Raw genomic sequence first — 21,642 nt, forward strand, 5'->3', positions numbered from 1 at the left:
ACTCCCAGTCTTTATTCAAGCCTAAGTCAATTGTATCCAGTTTGCAAATTAATTCCAATTCAGCAGTCTCTTGTTGGAGTCTGTTTTTGAAGGTTTTTTGTTGAAGAATTGCCACTTTTAGGTCTGTAATCGAGTGACCAAAGAGATTGAAGTGTTCTCCGACTGGTTTTTGAATGTTATAATTCTTGACGTCTGATTTGTGTCCATTTATTCTTTTACGTAGAGACTGTCCAGTTTGGCCAATGTACATGGCAGAGGGGCATTGCTGGCACATGATGGCATATATCCCATTGGTAGATGTGCAGGTGAACGAGCCTCTGATAGTGTGGCTGATGTGATTAGGCCCTATGATGGTGTCCCCTGAAGAGATATGTGGACACAGTTGGCAACGGGTTTTGTTGCAAGGATAGGTTCCTGGGTTAGTGGTTCTGTTGTGTGGTATGTAATTGCTGGTGAGTATTTGCTTCAGGTTGGGGGGCTGTCTGTAGGCAAGGACTGGCCTGTCTCCCACGATTTGTGAGAGCGATGGGTCGTCCTTCAGGATAGGTTGTAGATCCTTGATGATGCATTGGAGAGGTTTTAGTTGGGGGCTGAAGGTGACGGCTAGTGGTGTTCTGTTATTTTCTTTGTTGGGCCTGTCCTGTAGTAGGTCACTTCTGAGTACTCTTCTGGTTCTGTCAATCTGTTTCTTTACTTCATCAGGAGGGTACTGTAGTTGTAAGAACGCTTGATAGAGATCTGTAGGTGTTTGTCTCTGTCTGAAGGGTTGGAGCAAATGCGGTTGTATCGTAGAGCTTGGCTATAGACAATGGATCGTGTGGTGTGGTCTGGATGAAAGCTGGAGGCATGTAGGTAGGCATAGTGGTCAGTAGGTTTCCGGTATAGGGTGGTGTTTATGTGACCATCGCTTATTAGCACTGTAGTGTCCAGGAAGTGGGTCTCTTGTGTGAACTGGTCCAGACTGAGGTTGATGGTGGGATGGAAATTGTTAAAATCATGGTGGAATTCCTCAAGGGCTTCTTTTCCATGGGTCCAGATGATGAAGGTGTCATCAATGTAGAGCAAGTAGAGTAGGGGCATTAGGGGACGAGAGCTGAGGAAGCGTTGTTCTAAGTCAGCCATAAAAATGTTGGCATACTGTGGGGCCATGCGGGTACCCATAGCAGTGCCGCTGATTTGAAGGTATACATTGTCCCCAAATGTGAAATAGTTATGGGTGAGGACAAAGTCACAAAGTTCAGCCACCAGGTTTGCCGTGACATTATCAGGGATACTGTTCCTGACGGCTTGTAGTCCATCTTTGTGTGGAATGTTGGTGTAGAGGGCTTCTACATCCATAGTGGCCAGGATGGTGTTTTCAGGAAGATCACCGATGGATTGTAGTTTCCTCAGGAAGTCAGTGGTGTCTCGAAGATAGCTGGGAGTGCTGGTAGCATAGGGCCTGAGGAGGGAGTCTACATAGCCAGACAATCCTGCTGTCAGAAAGTTGCTTTCAAACCTTGAAGAAAGATGGTGTGCTGGCAGATGCTGAACAGGTGGATTGAGGATTAGAGAAGCTGAGAAAAATTAAAAATTTTGCTACTTGGATGGTCCATTCACCTTCATGACACTGCCTTCTGAGTTTCTTGTTGTAGCATAAATTGCATTTATAGCAAAAATACATGTGTAAATTTGTCATGTTTCAGAGAGTAAGCTATAACTAAAGCCTTTTTATTGTACCTCAGTTTGTAACCTGACCTGTAGGCTAGTAATGAAACTGCAGGCAAAGCATAAGGGTAACATAAACATTCTGCATCTGCTTACTCTCTGTTTGTTTGTTAGTTTCCTACCTATCCATTATTGCATGGCAACTGGCATGGAGATGTGCAAATGAAATAAGGTTGGATTTTGTCTTTTCTTTTTCTTTCCAGAGGGTACTCAGAGCACAGTGTCAGCATCTAATGAAATCCAGCCGAACCAGCCACAGGCCCTACACTATGCACTGGCTAATGCTCAGCAGGTTCAAATCCACCAAATAGGAGAAGATGGCCAAGTCCAAGTAGTATGTACTCATTCTTCATAATCTCTTCCAGTTTAAAAAGTCCAGAACACTGAACATTTTATTGCCACATAGCTCAGATTCAGCTCTTTCATCAAAAAGATGATTAGCTTATTCTCTCCCCCCCACCCCCCCGCCTCTTAATCATGTTTCAGAAAATCCTTCCCTCCAAATAGTAATCCATCCATTTATGATTCACATGTCTTCCTTTTTTTGTAAACTGCATTCAAAACCCTTTTTGGACATCTGTTAGCTGAATCCTTTACATGTGTGTTCATTTAAATGTATGTATATAAGCAAATGTTGTAAATATTGACGTTAAATTATAAAAAACCATGTTTTAATTAACTTAACATTTTGACCCAAATCCACAAAAGCCAGGAAATTTAAAAGTTAAGCCAGACACTACTGCAATAAGTCAAGCCATTGTGCTTTTTAAATTAATGGTGTTGGTATACTCTGAGGAAACTTTCCTTGGCTTTTGTAGTTTTATGTCACAATCTTAATGCAAGAACTATTTTGTATGTAATTAAATAATTTTAAAGGAAAAAGCAGAAGTGAGATAAAAAAGATATTGGAATATGTCATATTGTGGACCCCTAGCTTTAAAAATTAAGATGTTATTATCTGTATAACTGTGTAGCGCTTAGGAGCCCTAGTAATGGACCAGGACCCCATCATGCAAAGTGCTGTGCAAACAGAAAACAAAAAGTTGATCCCTTCCCCAGAGAGCTTAGTATAAGTATAAACCAAGAGAAGACATATGGAGACAGACAGAGGAGTACAAGGAAACAATGAGACAAATTTGGTAAGCATGATCGGCAGTGGTAGAGGGTAGTAGAGTGATGCAATGAGAGGGGTGACATGATCAAAGCAATGAGCCAGGAAAATGATCTTTGCAGTAACATTCTGAATGGATATAGTAAAGCAAGATTGCATTTGTCAAGGTCAGAGAAAAGGATTTTAGAGTAATTGAGATGTAAGATGATGAAAGCTTGAACAAGACTTGTAACTGTGAAGATGCATAGGAAAGGCCATACCGCAGAGGTGCTACGCACAAAGGATCTTCAATACATAGACATAGACATAGCTGGCTGTGAGGACTTCTGAGTTGAAGATGATACCCTGAGTGACAGTCAGGAGGGTGGTGTTACCTACTGTAATCAAAAAAGGAAGCATCAGGGAGAGGTTGCGTGGAGGGCAGGAGAGGGGAAGGGGAGTGGGAGATTAAGAACTCTGCTTAAGACATATTGAGCTTGATCTGATGCTAGGCATCCATTAAAAGATATCAGAGAGACAGGCCAAGATTTTAGTTTGGAGAGAAGGTCTAGAGTGGAGAAGTAGATCTGTGAGTCATCAGCATAGAAGTGGTGGTTGAATTTGTGTTTGTAGATAAGATTATCCAGACATAAGGTGTAGAAGAAGAAAAGGAGACCAAGGACCAGAGCCCTCTGGAAACTCCCTCAGAAAGTTGAAAAAGGGATGAGACAGATCAAGGACAAGCTGAAGAAGTGGTTAGACTTAGGAGGAGAACCAGGCAAAGATAGAGTCGAAGAAGCCAAAGGAGGACAAGATTTCAAGAAGAACAGCATGGTCAATGGAGTCAAAGGCAGCTGACAAGTCAATGAGGCTGAGGATAGAGTACTGATTTTGAGCTTTGGTTAGGAAGAAGTCATTAGAGACTTGGGTGAGAGTGAGTTTAGAGGAGTGAAAGTGGTGGAGGCCGAATTAGAGAGGCTCTAGGATAGAATCGGAGGAGAGGCACTCCAAACAGCAGGTTCAGAGATTTTAGAGATGAAAGGGAAAAGGGGTGGTAGTTTGAGAAGAAAATGGTGTTGAGGATGGGGGTTTTTAAGATGGCAGAGATTTAAGCATGCTTGTAATGTGAGGATAACAAGTCAGAAGAGAGTGAGAGGTTAAGAGGAGGAATAAGGGAAGGGTATGAGAGAGAGAGAGACTGAATCCTGGCTCTACGGGTTTGGCTTTAAGAAAAACAGCAGATACCCCGTAAGACTTGCCATAAAATAGCAAGGGTTGGCAACAGTGCATCAAGCAAGTCTTTCAGGCCTAAAGATTAAGGCAGAGCTCATTTTCAAAGGTACTAAAAACTTGCAACACTCATTGATTTGTAGATTATTATATAGGTTATTATATAATTCCATATTTAGTATTGCAACAGTCTGTAGCAATCTGTGTTATTTCTTTACGTAACATCAAGCAACTTTTCCGTGTTGTAGGGGAATTGCCTGGTGAAATAAAGCTGGCATAATCAGGGCCTGAAGGGAACACGCAGTGCACTCTGATTTTTCACAGGCACAAAAGTACCTAGGGACCCATTCTAGCCAACATAAATTAGAGCAACCCCGTAGCTACTGGAATTTGTGCCCCAGGATCAGAAGGGGGAAGGAGGTATGGCTCCATGTCTGTCCTCATTTTCTCAGAGGCCCTAAGTGGTGATAAACTGGTATAAACTGTTTTTTTATGATGCGCTGTCCTAACTTGTACAGCATTGTACAATTGGCTTGATGCAATTATGAATTTTCACAGCTTTCCTTGGAGCATCATGCACAATGGATGGCAAATCCTGTATTTCTCTGGAAAGGACCGTTTCCCCCAAACAGCAACATATCACAGGCTAATTGCTTTCCTTGAGGGTCTGTAGGCTAGATTTCCTATTGGAGTTAGTCTGTAGGCCAAATGATTAAACCTCTGAAATGTGGCAGAGCTGTAAAGAAACTTTCAAAACCAGAGGTGTAAACCCTCTTCAGCAGTAAGCTTGTAAAAGAGAAACCTCCCTTTGAGAAGCAGTGTTGTTTAAAAGAACTGGGAGTCAGGGTTATTGGGATCCACTCCCAGCTCTGCCATTGACTAGCTGTGTGATCTTGGGAATTCCTTTGTATCTCAGTTTCGCCATCTATTACAATGTATATATTAATTCTTACCTACCTCCCAGAGGTTTTGTGAGGTTTAATAAACGCTTGTAAAGCGTGTTTGAGATCCTTGCATGAAGAGCACTCTCGAAATGCAAATTACCATTATAAGATATGTAGACAAAAAGTCTGTAGCAGTAGATGTAAAAGGTAAGGGCATACCAAATAAAACTAAATTTTCATCTATGGAATCAAAGTTTAAATCTAACTTGGAGTTTGGGAAACCTATTGCAATCCCCAGTCAAAATCTAAACAATGCTGCTATAAATCTGGTCCAGTAGGTTCTGTAGAGAGGCCCAGGACCGCACCAGATGGAAACAACATTGCACTTTGTTCTCTGGAAAATGATTTGTGTAGATCAGGCTTCGGGTCATTAGCGGGGCATAATGCATTTGTGGTTACGCGCCCTATACAGTGTGTGTGAATTGCTGATGGCCTTCAGATTTCAGCATTGCCTATGCTTGCACATTCAGACACACACAAATATTTACACAGAAAATGCAAAAACCCAAACCGACAGTGCTGGGACTGGTCTGGATGCCCTGGAACTGCAAATGCAAATTTTGTTTGGGGGATAGGACTAAAAATAATTATTTCTTTTTTTGTGCTTGAATTGCTTAGGTGGCCATACTAAAATCATTGGCCTTGAAGGTTAACTACGTACCTGCAATGGATGATTGAACAAAGTCACCTTTTTTCTTTATTCTAAAAGAATTGCCAAAACTATAAACGCAGCATAATCACACCTTTTTAATTTTCAATGCTCTTCCCTGGGAACCTCTGAGAACTTGGTGTTAAGAAGGGAAAGCAATTCTTATCTCGACATGGATTGAGTCTATGCTCTAATTTTATATACAGTCCCTATTGTCAGTTTGATACTTTCAGTATGTTTTTTTTTCTCCCTATAAATAGCGGTTTCCTTTCAAAGGAAATGAAACTGTTTGAAATACAGGGATCTGTGTTTCTTTGAAATTCACATGCAATTGTTCTTGTGTTATAAAATAAGAAAGGCCTTTGACGGTATTCCAAATGGATATCTTTAATCTCAGTTTCATACAGGCATATTAAAATGAAAACAAAGCCTTATAAACTCCAAAGTAGGTTATTTAGAATCCAATTTTATCAGCAGGTAAATTACAGTAGCAAAAGGTTCTTTAGGCCAGTCAGGATACACAAGGAATTCTTTCACTTTCCTCCCCAAATTTTTATCAAATGGAATACTTGATTTCTTCCAGGAGTGATTGGTAAGGGTCATCAATATAAAGTATCAACATTATTAAAACCACTTTAGGGCCAGATCCTCAACAGGTGTAAAAGCTTGGCCACTATATATCCCTTTTTGTATTTAGCTCAGCTGTGGCTGCATTACATCTGTGACAGAAGATTTTTATATTTTACTGATATTATATAAATATTATATATAAAAGATTATATATTATATATAAAATATTTTTCTATTTTACTGATATACCTCAGGCTCTGATCCTGTAGTCTCTCTGAGTTGTTTGCAGGTTTGGTCCCATAGTTTGTGGATCAGTGAAAATTGAAAACTGCTCTAAGATCTTTTGAGGAGAGAGGCTCTCTATAAATGTAATCATTATTCCCATTTGTGTCCTATCCATCATTGGACAGTTAAATGCTTTCCCCACAAGGCATTCTGTTCCATCTGAACTTCTGATAAAAGAATGGAGAAATATGGATACACTTAATTTTTTTAAGCAATTTTTATACGTTTGTGAGTTTCAGTGAATTACTTCCCTCCATCTCCAAATACATAAAACTATAATGAATCTGAGATAATAGCATCTTCCTCTAGTTTTGATTTTCTTCTGATGCTTCTTGGTGTTTTCTTTTGTTGCGGATCCCACAGGGTCACCTCCACATAGCCCAGGTGCCTCAAGGGGAGCAGGTCCAAATCACACAGGACAGCGAGGTGAGCCAAAATGCCACATGTCATCTGAGTAGATACTGGTCAGAGACTAGGGCTACATTTCTTAAACCACTGTTCTCAGCAATGCTGAAATAAGCGAAAGAACCCGGTGAAAGTGGAACTGAATGCATGTGGTAGAGCCACATTGAAAGATGCCTCAACCTCAGCAAATGTAGCACACTCCTGCTCTGTCTATAGTTTTATTTGGCCAACCAAGGAATGCCATGTGTGTTTTGTATTAGCAAATTGTGGCTTATAGCTGATGTGCTTTTTAATGGGCTTCATGGGAGGCAAAGTACAGTACCTTCAGGGTACCACTATAGCTGCTACAACTTTTGTGCTTAACAAGTGCTGCAGTTCAGCAATAAAGAATTTTAGTAATGCAGCCTGCAGAATATGTCCAAAATACCTAATGGTGTCTTTCACTGAGCTGCAGAACTTACTAGGAGGATTTTTGAGATTCCTGTTAGTGAAAGTATTTAGAGAATGAAGCAGTTTCTAGAAGCCTGGCAGTGACTACATGCCTCAATTACAGTTCTATCAACCTCCTGTCATAAAAATAGTGCAGCGAAAAGAAAACTGATTCTCCAGAGTTATGGCCCCAGCCTTGAAATTATTACACAGGCAAAACTCCCATTGGAGCCAATCTGTCCTATGTATTTTAGAATGCATGAAATAATATGGTATACTGGGGTCCTTTGGTGAAGGGTATATTCTGATTCCCTGCTCTCTGAGCTTAAAATTATTACAATAAATAGGAGTGAGTTTTAGTGAAAAGAATTCTCCTTTCAGGGGCTGGATGGGGTAAAGAGAAACAAGAATGAATTTTCAAATTCTGTGGCTCCGAACCCAGCTGTGGTCAGGTGGATATTTGTTGTGAAAGAGTCTTCTGTGGGCATGAGGAATCACTTCAGAGACTAAACTCCATTGACCTCAGTGGGAGTTGCCTGCATATAAAGACTCCAGGAAGAAGGCTTATGTTTTAGCCAGGCGGTCTGAAAACATCTGGATTATAATTTATTCCAATATACACTCCTTTGAAAGAAAGTGGAAATGCAGCTAGTCCGGATGGATTGATTTAAATCAAGATGATTTAATTCACCAAGTGGAAAACCTTGATTTAAATAATTGATTTTAATCAACTTTTCCATTTGTTCTTCAGTTATTTTCTAAAGAAAGGTGCATTCTAATTGGTTGATATAACCATTAAAGCATGTTGATTTACAACTAAATACAGCCTTTCCACTAGATTTGTTACATTTTTTGCTATCTAGCAGGGTACACGATAACTATGTTTATTTAGGCAATTATATAGCTTAATATTTTTGGATTTCTATTAATTGTACATTTTAGTATATTGGAAAATGGTGAATGATATATTGCTTATTTACTAGATAATTAACTTCTTGTCATGAATTGTGTCAAGCTGCATTAGGATGGTAACTATAATTTAATTAAACACACAAAACAAAGTTTACTTTTATTAAAGAAAACAGCCTTAAATGTTTTGGATACATAAACTTTCTATGTTTCACTTTACAACTAAATGATTTCCTAAACAGAGGGATTAACTGTAGGCAGTAAATTAAACTATTTATTTCAGGTCAGACTGGGAACATTTTCAAATATGCCTAAGTGAAAGTGACTGGAGCTTAAATTCTCTTGAAAATGAGACAGTCACCTAAGTTACTTAGACTGACCGATTGTGCCATATTCATAAAGCTTGGCGTCAAAAGTTAAATGTTTTCTTCCTGATTCTTTCTTTATATAGAAAAACAGTCTTTAATTCAAAGTTTTTGATATTGGCTCATAGATTCAGCATATTTATTTTTTATTAAAATGTTTTAAGAGATTATAATAAATTAAGGCCTTGACATATTTTGTATTAAATTCAGATTTTATTTTAAACAGGTTTATTTTTAAAGAGAAAAACTTCTTATAATTTAAATAACAAAATAAAAAAATTGTTGATTTTTATCCACTGTGCTGGCAGTAGTATAGAGTGTAAAAAAGATGAAAATGAAAGAAATCGGTATGTTTTTCTCACAGATATTTGCCATTTTACCTCTTGTGCATAAAGTGTTTTGGAGAGTTTTTTCTTGTTTTGTTTGTTTTTGTTTCTTTTTCCTTAAACATATTTTTAAAGGACCTTTTAAAGAAATTAAATCGGAGTTTCTTTGTGTAATGAAGTTCCTTCCCTTTTCAATTTTCATAGCTAAAGGTCTTTTGCAAATAGTCTACAGCATTCAGAATCTTTGGTAATACGTGCCTAGGAAATTCCTATAATAGAACTCTTTGTTCACATTTTGGGTTGAGTTTTAATAAAGTGAAAGAAATGGCTGTTAGCACTAATGATAGCTTTGTAATAACAGACATTATATCCATTAGGAATGGCACATACATTTCAGCCAAAGATTTAAAAAATTACTCTACTAATTTTAGGATGACAAATGTTTTGAATTGTGCATGTTTGCAATTTTATAAAAATGAGGGAATATGAGAAGGGAAAATCTACCTCCATAAAAGCCATATAAACAGATTGCTACTTAATCATTTTACTATAACACTCTTTCCCCTCCACCTCCCCCCAAAGAACTGTTTTTTTAAAATGAGAAAATCAGTAAAGTAGTACAGGCATCCGTTCTCTGTGGTTAAAGTGCAGGAGCATTGTATTTGTGTTTTACTGCCAAAAAACATAGACCTTCAGAAGAATTTCCTAAATTAATAGATTTCCTCAAATAAATACACATCTCCTTGAGAAGTGCTACTTTATTACTAATTCGCGAGTTCTGTTTCTTATTCTTATTTTACAGGGTAATCTGCAGATACATCAGGTTCATGTCGGTCAAGATGGGCAGGTAGGAACTGATCCTTCTCAGTTTTAGGTAGTGTTGCTGTTCAGTCTTCATAATTAAATGTTACATATGGATTGACTTCATATTACCAAAAGGTGTTTTAATGACCAAAATGTGCGCAATGTCTTCTATTTAAATCTTTCTGGCATAAACAGAAAAAAATGTTAAGCCACCAGTTGATATTTTGCCTACTTATGATGAAACATTGTTTTCTATTTGACCAGCATTATTTCATCACTCATGCAATAATATACTTCATCCATATGTTTTATAATTTCTTGTCTTTGGCTTCTTCATTGTTGTGCTAAACTAGGCTGATTATCTTGTGCACAGGATGTTCCTTTTCAGGCTTTTGTCATTGACTGTCAGTGTGGCCATATGTGGACCATAAGCTATGCAGACATAAGAACATTTAAGTAGACGCTTTTGTATTGTAGGAATGTCTAGAGAGAGAGAGAGAGAGCGATCTTTCACATCTGGTTGTGTTCTTTTTGATAAGATAGCTTTATTAGGCACTTATGCTATGTGGAACAGGATGAAACTGAGTCTCAAGCTGCAGCAATGACTCTGCGAGATTGTTTGAATTAACATAATTTCCATATCAGGTGGAAGTGAAGTTGCTAACATCTGATCACAGGACATCCGTTACCAAATTATGTTAGGTTAAAATACCCACAGTAAAAAGAACTCATGTAAGGGAAGTTTTCTGTCCAGGCCACTTGAATGAACAACTGTTTTTGTTCATGCTGAATATTATAATACAAGCTGTGTTCAGATCTATGACCAGGGCATGAACTTTGGCAAGACACAGGCCACTTGGACTCTGAACCTCTGCGGAACTATTGGAACTCTCAATCTTTGGCCATTCCTGGCCTTTTGTGTGGTGAAACAACCTAACCTGTTAAAAAAAAATCTCTTTAGAAAATTAATTGTATGGATTTTAATCCGAAGTGTCTTGTTGTAGTACTATTGTTAGGCCACTGAAATAGGATAATATGGAAGTCACATGTTGGAACATTCTTTTTGGCATTTCACTACTTCCTTTATCCCTCATTGGCCCTTCTGCGTGCAACAAAATGCCAAGTAAAGTCTTATGGGAAGAAATAGTGCATATTTAACCCTGGATCTTTTATTTCTCTGTGATACTAACAAGGTGTGCAGATTATTTGCAATTTTCTGGTATTACAAACCTAGCGGTGTTATTTCATACCACATAGGGCACAATTTATGCCATAGTAAATGTTCTGAATCTCTGCTTCTGTAAATAGATCCAATACATGTCAGTTAAAATATTTTTATTATTAAAACAGTGTCAATTTACAAGCAAAAAGATTTGGATGATCACATTTTGCTGATGGTACCTATGCGGTGATGGTTAAGTGAGCCCATTAGAGTAGCATACATCCTGTGTGGCTGTTTGTTTCCCATGCTGGAATAAGAAGTTATGATGTGAATATGAGTTTTCAGGGCTGAACTATTTTTGAAAGAGTTCATGAAATTTTGTAGATCTAATAGATGATTTCTAATTGGTGGAAACTTAGAAAGGATAAATAAGAAAAAGTTATATATATTCCAGAATTAGGGTTGTATTACAGAAGAGAAGAAAAATACAGATGAATCAGTTTTGGCTTAATTAACGTCAGTAGTTCATGTATACTAGGGGATTTTTCACTGTTACTGGAGTTGAACACCATTGTGTTGGTAGGAACAGTTCTGGCCCTGCAGAAGTGATTGTGGCTACAGTTGGTTGGAAAACTTCTGCCTACATTTTTTTCCCCTGATTTCTTATTAGTTTTAGTTGTGAACCACAAATGATAGTATTGCAGACATCATTGACCCTCCTTTTCAAACTTCATTTTCACGGTATGTTACAGGATGCAAAACGAATAGTGTAGTCTTTTTATTGTTTTCTTCATGCTGCTTGTATTGGAATTCACAGAACTAACTGCTACGCCATGTGAATCACTAGGGGCTTTTGTGATAGGACAGCTTGCATATGTATCAAAGCAAGTACCTTCCCCTAGGCACCAGTATTCAATAACTTTTGCACTCTTGGGAATACTACTTGCTACTTCCTTTTTTCCTGCAATCTTAGAAGTGTGAACAAGTGTGCAATGGCTGGGGTGATACTAGCTCCATCCTTAATGAAATTTATGTGCCCCTGACTGTGTGCATATTATCAATGCTTTATTATTTAGATTGTAGAAGCATCAAGTGGTCTCAGTGAGGATTGGAGCTCTGTTGTTTCAGGAAGGAAGAATGGCAGCTTCGGGAAAGGTCCTTTTGTAGCATTGTTGATGTACACTGTGCTGTGTAATGGCTGTACCTGACATTTCCTCAGTCCTTTCCCCAAACGTAGTATATTATCTGAAGGTTGAATATGTACAATACAGCCCAAAATCAAACGGGAGAAGTAGTAGCGTGTGGTCTCTTCTGCTGGAGTACTTCTCAGAACATTGTCTGCTGTATTCTCCCAACTGTCCATCACCACTTAGAAAAGTGAATTTATTTTCCCCTTTTTGTTTTTGAGCTTTAATGCACCTTACCAGGGGAATTGAAGGACACCAGTAATGAGGGAAGTGAATAATTTGTCACTTTGATGGCTTTCAAGCTGGTATTGAATATTCTTGCAAACCAAGATTTTATTAGATCTTTTGTTTTGCTGCCAACAATCCCATTGGAGCACTAATCCCAGGCTTCCAGATTCCACCTATTAATGTACACGTTATTAGCACAAAGATGCAGGCAGACCTTCAGTGGGCTATCACCGTTCAGATACCGTTTTGTACTACAGCTTTCCTGATTTAAATTGTCACCCTGATCCTCAGGAAAGGGCTTTTATAGCAATTAGTCCAGGGTACAAAGAATAGGATTGTGCTAGCTCCTTATTTACTAAAACAAAACATAGTTTAAATCTACCATTAAATTTTATCTGTGAAACTTTTCCAAACTGATAGCTATATTTCAAACCTTGGAGAAGCTGGCAGTACTAGTTCTTTCTGCGTAATGTTGCCAGCTGTTTTTTCTTTTTTGTTTTGTTTTTTAATTTTTTGTTTTTGTTTTTTCCTGTTGAATTTTCTGTCTTGGTCGTTGCATTGAATTTAGCTCTTGCTTTTCTGGCATGACTGTCCATGGAACCAATGAAATCATGCCAGAAAGAACTCTCTACCTACACATGTGTTCTATTAGCTCAAAGTTTCATATTTCAGTGGAAGTTTAATAAAAATACCAAACTGCAAAAATAATTAGACTTTGTATTAACTAATAGCTTAAGTCCTCAGACCAATGGGAGTTTTTTTGTATTTGGCAGTGATTGTGGATTACCAGAAGTTTCCTCATTGTCTCTTTCTTTCCCTTGATTCCACCCCTCGACCCCCGCACCCTTCACTGCATTCCCTTTTTCCTTTTGCTGAGCTTTAGGGTGTTCTCGGTCCCTAAAGGTATTAGATGTATACATGCTCCACAACATATGTGAAGATAAGTCGATGGTGTTCAGAAACCCTATCCTATGTGTAGAAGTAGGCAGAAGTATAACACATTCAGCATTTCAATACCCCTTTATTTCATTTTCTAGACTTTTCTTTGTACATCCCAATGCCTTACCAGTTATCCAATTTAGGAAGTATTTAAAATGACACCAGAGAAATGGTTTTCAGCTAGTGGCTTTTAGTTTACAAACAAAACAAAAAGTTAATGCTGTTTTAAAAGTCAAAATTTGATTGAATTTATTCCTAATGAGCAGATAGTTTGCTATGTATGTAGGCTCTTCATAGAGGGAGCATACAAGAGGTTAGTTTGCTTCTCTATCTGAAGTGTGTGTGCGTGTGTGTGTGTGTGTGTGTTAGTGGCATCTAGAGAAGTAAGGAGAATCCAAAATAAACTGTAGAATCTGTCACAGGTTTAGTGAAGAGAAAGCTAACTACTATAAATTGCTGTCTATGTAATCTATCTGTTGTGTTTGTGTAAAATATATTGTATACGATATTAAGTATATAAATATAATATTTTTCTACCACCCAAAAATATGCTAGGCACCGCACAGAAACAAGTACAGGCATAGCCCCTGCCCAGAGGAGTTTACAATCTGAAACCAAAATAACATGCCAAATGAGGTAGGGAGTGAGAGGACCCTGGTGACATTAAGAACACATAGGTACTCAGTTCAGTGAGGCATGTATACACTGTAGTGGTAGCATTCATTTTTTTCTGCACTGTTTTGCCCACCTCAGTCACTCCTCATTGGCTTCAGGACAGCAGTGAGTTTAAAGAGTGGTTGACTGTGGCAAGGGAGGTGGGTCAGCAAACAGGTTTTTACAAGAGCACCTCAAGCATAAGGGATGGCATGGAAGTCACAGAGCTGATTTTTGAGAGGAAGAGACGAATCAGTGTCCTTGGTAGAGCAGAGAGGGTGATGGTAGAGTAACGTGAAAGGAGTTCAGAGTTGTAGGGATGAGCTGCCTTCTGGAGGTCAAGTTCAAGAAGAGTGTACATATCTATGTAATACATTTGTGATGTTGAACTGTCACGTTCGGGTCTGAACATCCCCAGAATGGATATGTGTCTGGTGTGCAGCTCAGACCATTTCTCACACACACTGCATATAGTATTTCAGTGTGCAATACTACACAGATGACAATATGTTAAATGATATATAGAGATACAGGACCTCACGACCAGATCTGGAACATCCCATGTGTTTTTGTATGATCTGCTTGTTATGGTCTGATGTGAAGGACAATCTATACATCTTTGTTAGGGGGAATGGAAGTAGCATAGGAGAAGGGGCCCCAAATGTTTAAAAGATATCTAATTTGTCTGCCAGTTGATAGATAGCATACTCCAATGACCATTTATTTCCGCTTAGCTTAAACCAAAAGGTAAATATGCTTGTTTATAAAGGAAATTATTTAGAAACCCAGCTGTTTCTGAGAAAATTGTAACCCAGTCCCGTTAAGATCTACTTTCTGTGTATCTTTTTCCCTCAGTGCTAATTACTACATGTTAGGTATCCCTCTTAACATGAAGTAATGGCACCTGTGACAAAGTTCCTCCTCTACCTTGGTGGGTCTTGCACTTACTGACAGATTTGCTCACCTCGGAGATTCACGGCAGCCCTCAATTTGGCCGTTTTCATGAACCCACAGTCCAGGTCGACTCCTCCTGTGTCTGACCAGGAATTGGGAGGTTTGGGGGGAACCTGGGCCCGCCCTCTACTCCGGGTTCCAGCCCAGGGCCCTGTGGAATGCAGCTGTCTAGAGTGCCTCCTGGAACAGCTGTGCAACAGCTACAACTCCGTGGGCTACTTCCCCATGTCCTCCTCCCAACACCTTCTTTATCCTCGCCATAGGACCTTCCTCCTGGTGTCTGATAATGCTTGTACTCCTCAGTCCTCCAACAGTCCGCCTTTGCACTTTCAGCTCCTAGTGCCCCTTGCTCCCAGCTCCTCACACGCACGCCACAAACTGAAGTGAGGTCCTTTTTAAACTCAGGTGGCCTGATTAGCCAGCCTTAATTGATTCTAGCAGCTTCTTGATTGGCTGCAGGTGTTCTAATCAGCCTGTCTGTCTTAATTGTTTCCAGAAAGTTCCTGATTGTTCTGTAACCTTCCCTGTTGCTTTCCCTGTTGCCAGGGAAAAGGGACCTACTCAACCTGGGGCTAATATATCTGCCTTCTATCACTCTCCTGTAGCCATCTGGCCCGACCCTGTCACACACCATATAACTGATTATTATCTCATTAAGATGCAATTTAACCTGTAACTCCAAGAACAATTTTTAATAATAATACAATTTATATTGATTTAAATTCTACTTTTGCTGAATTTTAGGCTATAGAACAAGTTAAATATAACCAGTGAAAATATTGGAAATAACCTTTTCCTGTCTGAAAAACATAATCATAGACCAGTAAGTAAAATCTTTTTTTTTTTTTTTAAACTATTTTACTAGGACTGTTTTGCCAGTTAGATTTTTTTCAGGGCTATGAAAGATCATTATCAGGCAAAATGTCTGATTTATATTGATTATACACAGTATATTGCAGCGAGGAACATAACATTTGCATTGTGTTTGTATGCAGCACCTCATTACCCAAGTAGCTAGCACTATATAACTTGAATAATGTGTGTGTGTGTTATTTCATAGCAAAATTAATTACAATAAACTGTTCTAATTCTCTTTTCTGAATACTCATTGTAATTGTTCATTTTGATACTGTAGAGCAGATACTTTTAATATGTATTAATAAGGCCTGTATAAACATTTTAATCATGCCTTGTCTTGAACAGCTGAAAGAACATGTACACAACAGGTATTGTTTTGTTTCAGATACTGGGAATTAGGCTATTATAAGTTCGTGTTGAAATCTCTACTTCAAGTCCTTTACTATGGCATTCTGCTCTTCCTCTGTGCCTCACTTCTGAGCAGCAGAGGGCAGTGCTGTTAAGATCATTGTCAGATGCATGTTTCCTTAGCAAAAGGTTGAGGAAAGGGGTGGATTTCTGAATTGCAGGCTCGGTGCTGCTCTGATATCCCCCTTGTGAACTGTCATACCACGGGACACAGAGACATTCATATTCATGTGGGGGTTTTTTTGCGTATGCCACCGACAGAGAGGAGTGTGAGTGTGTGTGTGTGTGTGCGCGCGCAAAGCCCTCAACTTCCATGCCAGCTGTGTAGTAGATTGTTGAAAAAGCTGTTTTCCTGTTTCAGCACATCTGCTTTGAATAATCTACACAGAGAAACAAACAGAATTGTTAGAAGAAAAACAACAAAATGAAAAACGCAATGTTGTACAGCTGGAAATTAGAATCTGTTAGTCTGGTTTTGAAAAAAATATAATGATTCATAACTGGCAATTCTTTGAGAATTGATTGTAAAAAGTTCTTGCAGATCTGCTTTGTTCTTCAGAAATGAAGGTAATGAGCAAAGCTCATTTACTTATCTGTGCTTTATACACATTTGAAACAAAAGTGTTAAGTATTTGCGAAAGAAAAATAAGGTTGCTTGAAGTCCTTGATTGTGATAATTTTCATTGTGAAGTGGTTTTTTTGTTTTAGTTTAGCTTGAAGACCATCCCTCATGCATGCATGCATGCGTGTGTATATATGTATATATTTATTGACATTAGTCCACACAGTAGAACAGCTGTTCCCCACATTGGGCACTGCTCTTTCAGGTCCTGTTTACCATCAGCATTCACCGAACTGCTTACATTTGAAACCTTAGCCTAGGCTGGTATAGTGGGATATTATTTTGCTGTGGAAATGAAATTTGGCAGATATTATAGCAAACTAAGACTGGAAAATGAATTTAAAATTAGTTTAATATGAAGATTTTTAGAATATTTTTCCATCTTATTTAAATGTGCTGTATATTGTAAGATATAAAGTACCTCTGGAAAAAATAAGCATGGTAATGCATTAAGACCAATATAATCTTTTTTCTAAAGTAAGAAATTGGTAATAAATATCATAGAAATAATAAATTACATCTTTAAATACTGCATTTAAAAGCTGTATAAAGCTTAAATATTTAGAAAAAAAAAGAAAGTTTCTGGAAGTCTGTTTTAATCATTTACATGGAATGATATCAATCACACAACACACAAATATTTTTTCCACAGTTAATAAATATTGATGAGGCAGGCAGTTAAAATTTGCACATTTGTACCCAGTTTGTAAAAGTTATGCACGTTTTCTATAATGGCAGACAAAGCACCATGAAATATTGTTCTGCGGTATAGTTACTGCTTTGGGATCATAGTCCTGGGCTCTGTATAATGCTCTTTGATATTCAGTTCAGCAAATTCTGATTTGACATGTAAAATGTCAACTACAGGTTATTAAATTTAATTATTGCAGAGCAAACTTATTTGTGCCTTAATAGAGTGGAAAATGTATTATATACCGTGATGGCAATCAGCAAGAAAATAAAAAGATGAGTAAAATGTGAAAAAAATAAAAGACGGGAGCTGGTACTGAGGAGGTATTAACTAAGCTAGATGGTACAGTATGCACTCAAAGTGTACACATAAAAGATATCAGAGAATGCTTTTGATTTTTGAATGGAAGGTACGGGATGGTATTGACTTACAGGCCAACTACAGAGTATATTTTAATAGGAATCAGAATGGTTGATTCAGTACACTACTAGTGCAGTTTTCACAAGTGCCTCGGTGACTTCAGAGCACCATGTTTGACTGGGCTTCAGCTCATCTTTTGCATTACCATTGTCAGGATGCAACTGGATTCTAAAGTGGTTGTGTAGACAGGACCACACGGAACCATGTCTTACCATAGGTAACTGAGTTAGACAATTCTCCTGCCGCCCAGGTATCCTTGAGAGAACATCCTAATGTGTGTTAACAACCAGATTACTTAAAAATGTTTGAGTTCTAATTATACCTTTATAACAATTATCTATAGTAAAGATCAGAGGTGGGTTGGTAGACAGGCCAACTTTGCCAGTGGTTACTGCAAGTCTGGGTTTCTCTGGGAAGAGACATCATTCCCAGACTAGTGCTTCTGTTTCTAGTTTCACTGTTTAGAGTCTGGTAATCTGTAAAATATTTGCCTTGTTTTTCTCCTAAATCACTTAACGAATGCAAAACTTTCTGAAATTCTTGCCAGACCGATACTTTATACTTTGTTACTTTAAAGTTTTGGGTTTTTTTCTGTTTCACTTCAAGAAAGACAAAAGTGTTTGTTTTTTTAATTTTGGTAACAGTTCCATCCCATTAATTTGACCACTCCTAATAATTTCAGTCACTATTTTTCCTGCTTATGAATGTTTTAAAGATGTTTGGGTATGTTTTGGAACTCAGCAGCACTGAGACAATCACTGTTTTTTTTAAAAGAAACCTAGCAATATTCATAACCTGTTTACAGAGGACACCAAAGCAATATTAGTTATAGGGGTTTTTTTTCTGCTCACTATTTCTCTTCTCACTGCACTAGCCCTCTCTTTTTTCTTCTTGTTACTTTCCCTGGAATGCACTACTATGAAGGAGTTAAAGGACTCCTGCTTCATTGTACCACATAGTCAGCAAGGTCACACCCTGCAGAACTTTATCATACTGTAACATTGTTTAGCAAACCCAGACTGTCTGCATTTAACTTTTTGCAGAGAGAGTTGCTGGTTTATCACCTTGTTTCCCAAGAAGATCATCCACATCCAGTATGTTCTGATAAGCCACCAAGAACATGCCTAGAGCAGGACAAGAAACACAACTGCCTGCTTTCAATAATTTGGGCCACTCCGTAAGTTGTAGCCATGGAAGCACTGATGGCAATCAGGTTACTACTTTTCACTCTGACTCTTTGCTGTTCATCAACAAATATTCCCGTTCCTCCTCCAAGAAACTGCAGGGGTGAATGGGAGTGCTTTGACATGGCTCAGGTCCCTCTTCAGATCAGACCTATGGAGTCATTATGAGCAACTGTTCCTCCACTTCCAGAGTCCTCACCTGTGAGTCCCACAAAACTCAGCCTTCTTCCCGTGTTATCCAGCTTCTGTCTGAAGCTGTTGGGAGAGTTGGTGAGATAACATGGGCCAACGTGCTGGCAATATGTAGATAACACCCAGCTCTACTTCTCCTTTACTTCAAATATAGGCAGCACAATTTCCCATCTTTTTTGATGCCTAGCTGTAATCAGCTGGCTAAAGCTGAATCTTAAGCAAAACAAAGATCATTCTAGTAGAAAGAAGGAAGGGCTTAGAAGAATCTGTCTCCTTTATGGCATCCCCCGTTATCAAGGAGATTTTCTCACTTGTTTGTCCACAGCCTTGGCACCCTTTGGACTTTTCAGTGTGATTGGATGCCTGCATAGCCATGGCAGTAAAAAATGATCGCTTATATCTGTCATTGGCCAAAAGATGATGCTCCATCTTGTCAAACTTAGGCCTAACCACAGTGACCCATGCATTTGTGATCTCTAGACTTGATAATTGCAACTTGTTATATCTAAGAATGGAGCCATGCACCATGGAAGCTCCAAGTGGTACAAAACAGAAGGGGGAAAATGTTGTCAGGCTACTAAAAAGCATATGTAGAGCTGAGGTGTTTAAAGAATACTAACCTTTTCATGTAGTCTATATTAAGCACAACAATAAATCTTGATGACTGATGAAAATCAGATCCATCTCTGGTCCACAGTAAGGTCTGACTATGTTGTTTTGTGCAGTGAGAATTTTGTGACATTTTAGCCAGATGTCTTCATATCAAAACCAGAAATCTTCTGCAACTCATTTAAGTGTGTTAAAACTAAAATGCATTTCTTTTTGTCTCCATCTCCCCTAAGACAATTGTTTTCTTGGGGTTTAGATTACATAGGATACAGGAAATACGCTTTTTAAATTTAAAATATAATGTAATATTCTGCACATGAAGAACACACTTATCTTTTAGGAAAGTACTAGGCGATTTGCACTGAGTTTTCAATCCCTTGCCAAATGAGTGTTTAAGATGCAGTAAGGTACGGTATGATTAATTGATTTTCTTTCTATCTCTATTGTTCATCTGGCTAATCCTTTTCATAGCTTCTATTTTTTGAAGCCAGCCACGCTAGGACAAAGTACTTATAATACTTTAAATCAGCTGAGAGAACATGCAGTAATTAGGGGAATAAGGTTCACATAGCAGGGCATATCATTTTGTGTTTAACATTATTTTAGAGTTGTAGAAAGAGAGAAAAATCCATACAGTTTGCAGTAGGGACTTTTAATGCTCTGTTTAGAGCTGTCTCAAGCAGGGACTGACATTCTAGGACTATTAAATGACCAGTAGGTGAGTTATTTTAGACACTGAAATCCCACAGGAACAACATAGAATGTTCTCAGTTCTGATCTCAGATGATATTTTTATTAGATTTTCAAAATCGGTGTGTCTCTTACTCTAAATAAAATTTAGTACGTGTATTTGGAAAAGTTGTCACTCTGGATTGCTCAGGCTCCAAGCCATTCTTTTTTAAGAATTAGTATTCTCTGTACAAAATTCTAGTGTTAAACTGCAAGAAGCATTTTAACTTAAACTTGTTTTTGTTTTTTCTCCAGCCGCCAGGGACTATTAGTAGATGATCAGTTCTTGATCAGAAGCTAACAGTTCATAATTTGTATGTCTTGAAGCACAGATCAATTTTACTCACAAGGATTCTTTTTTTCTTTGCTACATAGGCTAAGCTCAAAAGAGTCTTGAGTTCTTAATGATCAAGTTTTATAGATCACTTTGTTATTTTCATCTATTTTCCTCTGAAACACCTTATTCCATGCTTCTGCTGCTAAGTATTTGTGTTAAAGAGAACAAATGATACAGAGCACAACAGAAGGAGTAATTAAGTTATTTATCCAGTTGGTGTGATGTTTCAGTTCACTGTTTTGATATTGGGCTCTAGTAAAGACAGTGAAAAAGGGATACTGCAATTCCAAAGTACTAAAACAAAAGGTCCACTGTCTTCAAATCCACTCCATCTGTCCCAGCTTGTGTAGTACTTTCCAAGACTCCTGGGACTTTACTTCTCTCACTGAGTTGGTACTGCAGTGTTGTTTGCCAAAAATAGGTTGGTTCATTAGGTTGTCTGGTAAAAATGTTGAAGACGCCACAATTTGGTGTAATGCAATAAATTCAGACCTTGGTAAAGTTTTACTGCTACCAGCAAGTAAATATAACTAGTCTTATGAAACTTGAAGCGAGAAGAATACCAGCCAGTCAGTATTTTTAAACTCCAGAACTGCATATTTTTGTTAGGAATGAGAAAAGTATTACATTTCACTTTTATTAAAGTGGGGGAAGAGTGGTACAGCTCAGGGATATGAAAACATTATTGCTCTCTATATGCTGTAAGTGTGAACAAATGAAATGCCGTAGGGGTGGGGAGGGGACTCAACCTAGAG

General features: G+C 38.2%; 1 protein-coding gene across 28 annotated transcripts in view; it reads left to right on the plus strand.

Annotated features, from left to right (window-relative positions):
* LOC102936124 (BTG3 associated nuclear protein) overlaps positions 1–21,642 on the plus strand; it is a 420,839-nt gene that overhangs the window by 169,901 nt on the left and 229,296 nt on the right. For 22 of the 28 annotated variants that reach the window (XM_037877649.2, XM_037877637.2, XM_037877645.2 and 19 more), the window contains 3 exons: positions 1,911–2,041; positions 6,830–6,901; positions 9,712–9,756. In XM_037877649.2, the coding sequence (XP_037733577.1) occupies positions 1,911–2,041; positions 6,830–6,901; positions 9,712–9,756 (248 nt within the window). Of the gene's footprint in view, positions 1–1,910; positions 2,042–6,829; positions 6,902–9,711; positions 9,757–15,581; positions 15,661–21,642 lie in introns of all 28 variants that reach the window. The other 6 variants (XM_043526268.1, XM_037877639.2, XM_043526267.1 and 3 more) reach the window with 4 other exon arrangements.

The sequence above is a fragment of the Chelonia mydas genome, chromosome 12, assembly GCF_015237465.2.
Source record: "Chelonia mydas isolate rCheMyd1 chromosome 12, rCheMyd1.pri.v2, whole genome shotgun sequence".
Lineage (NCBI taxonomy): Eukaryota > Metazoa > Chordata > Testudines > Cheloniidae > Chelonia > Chelonia mydas.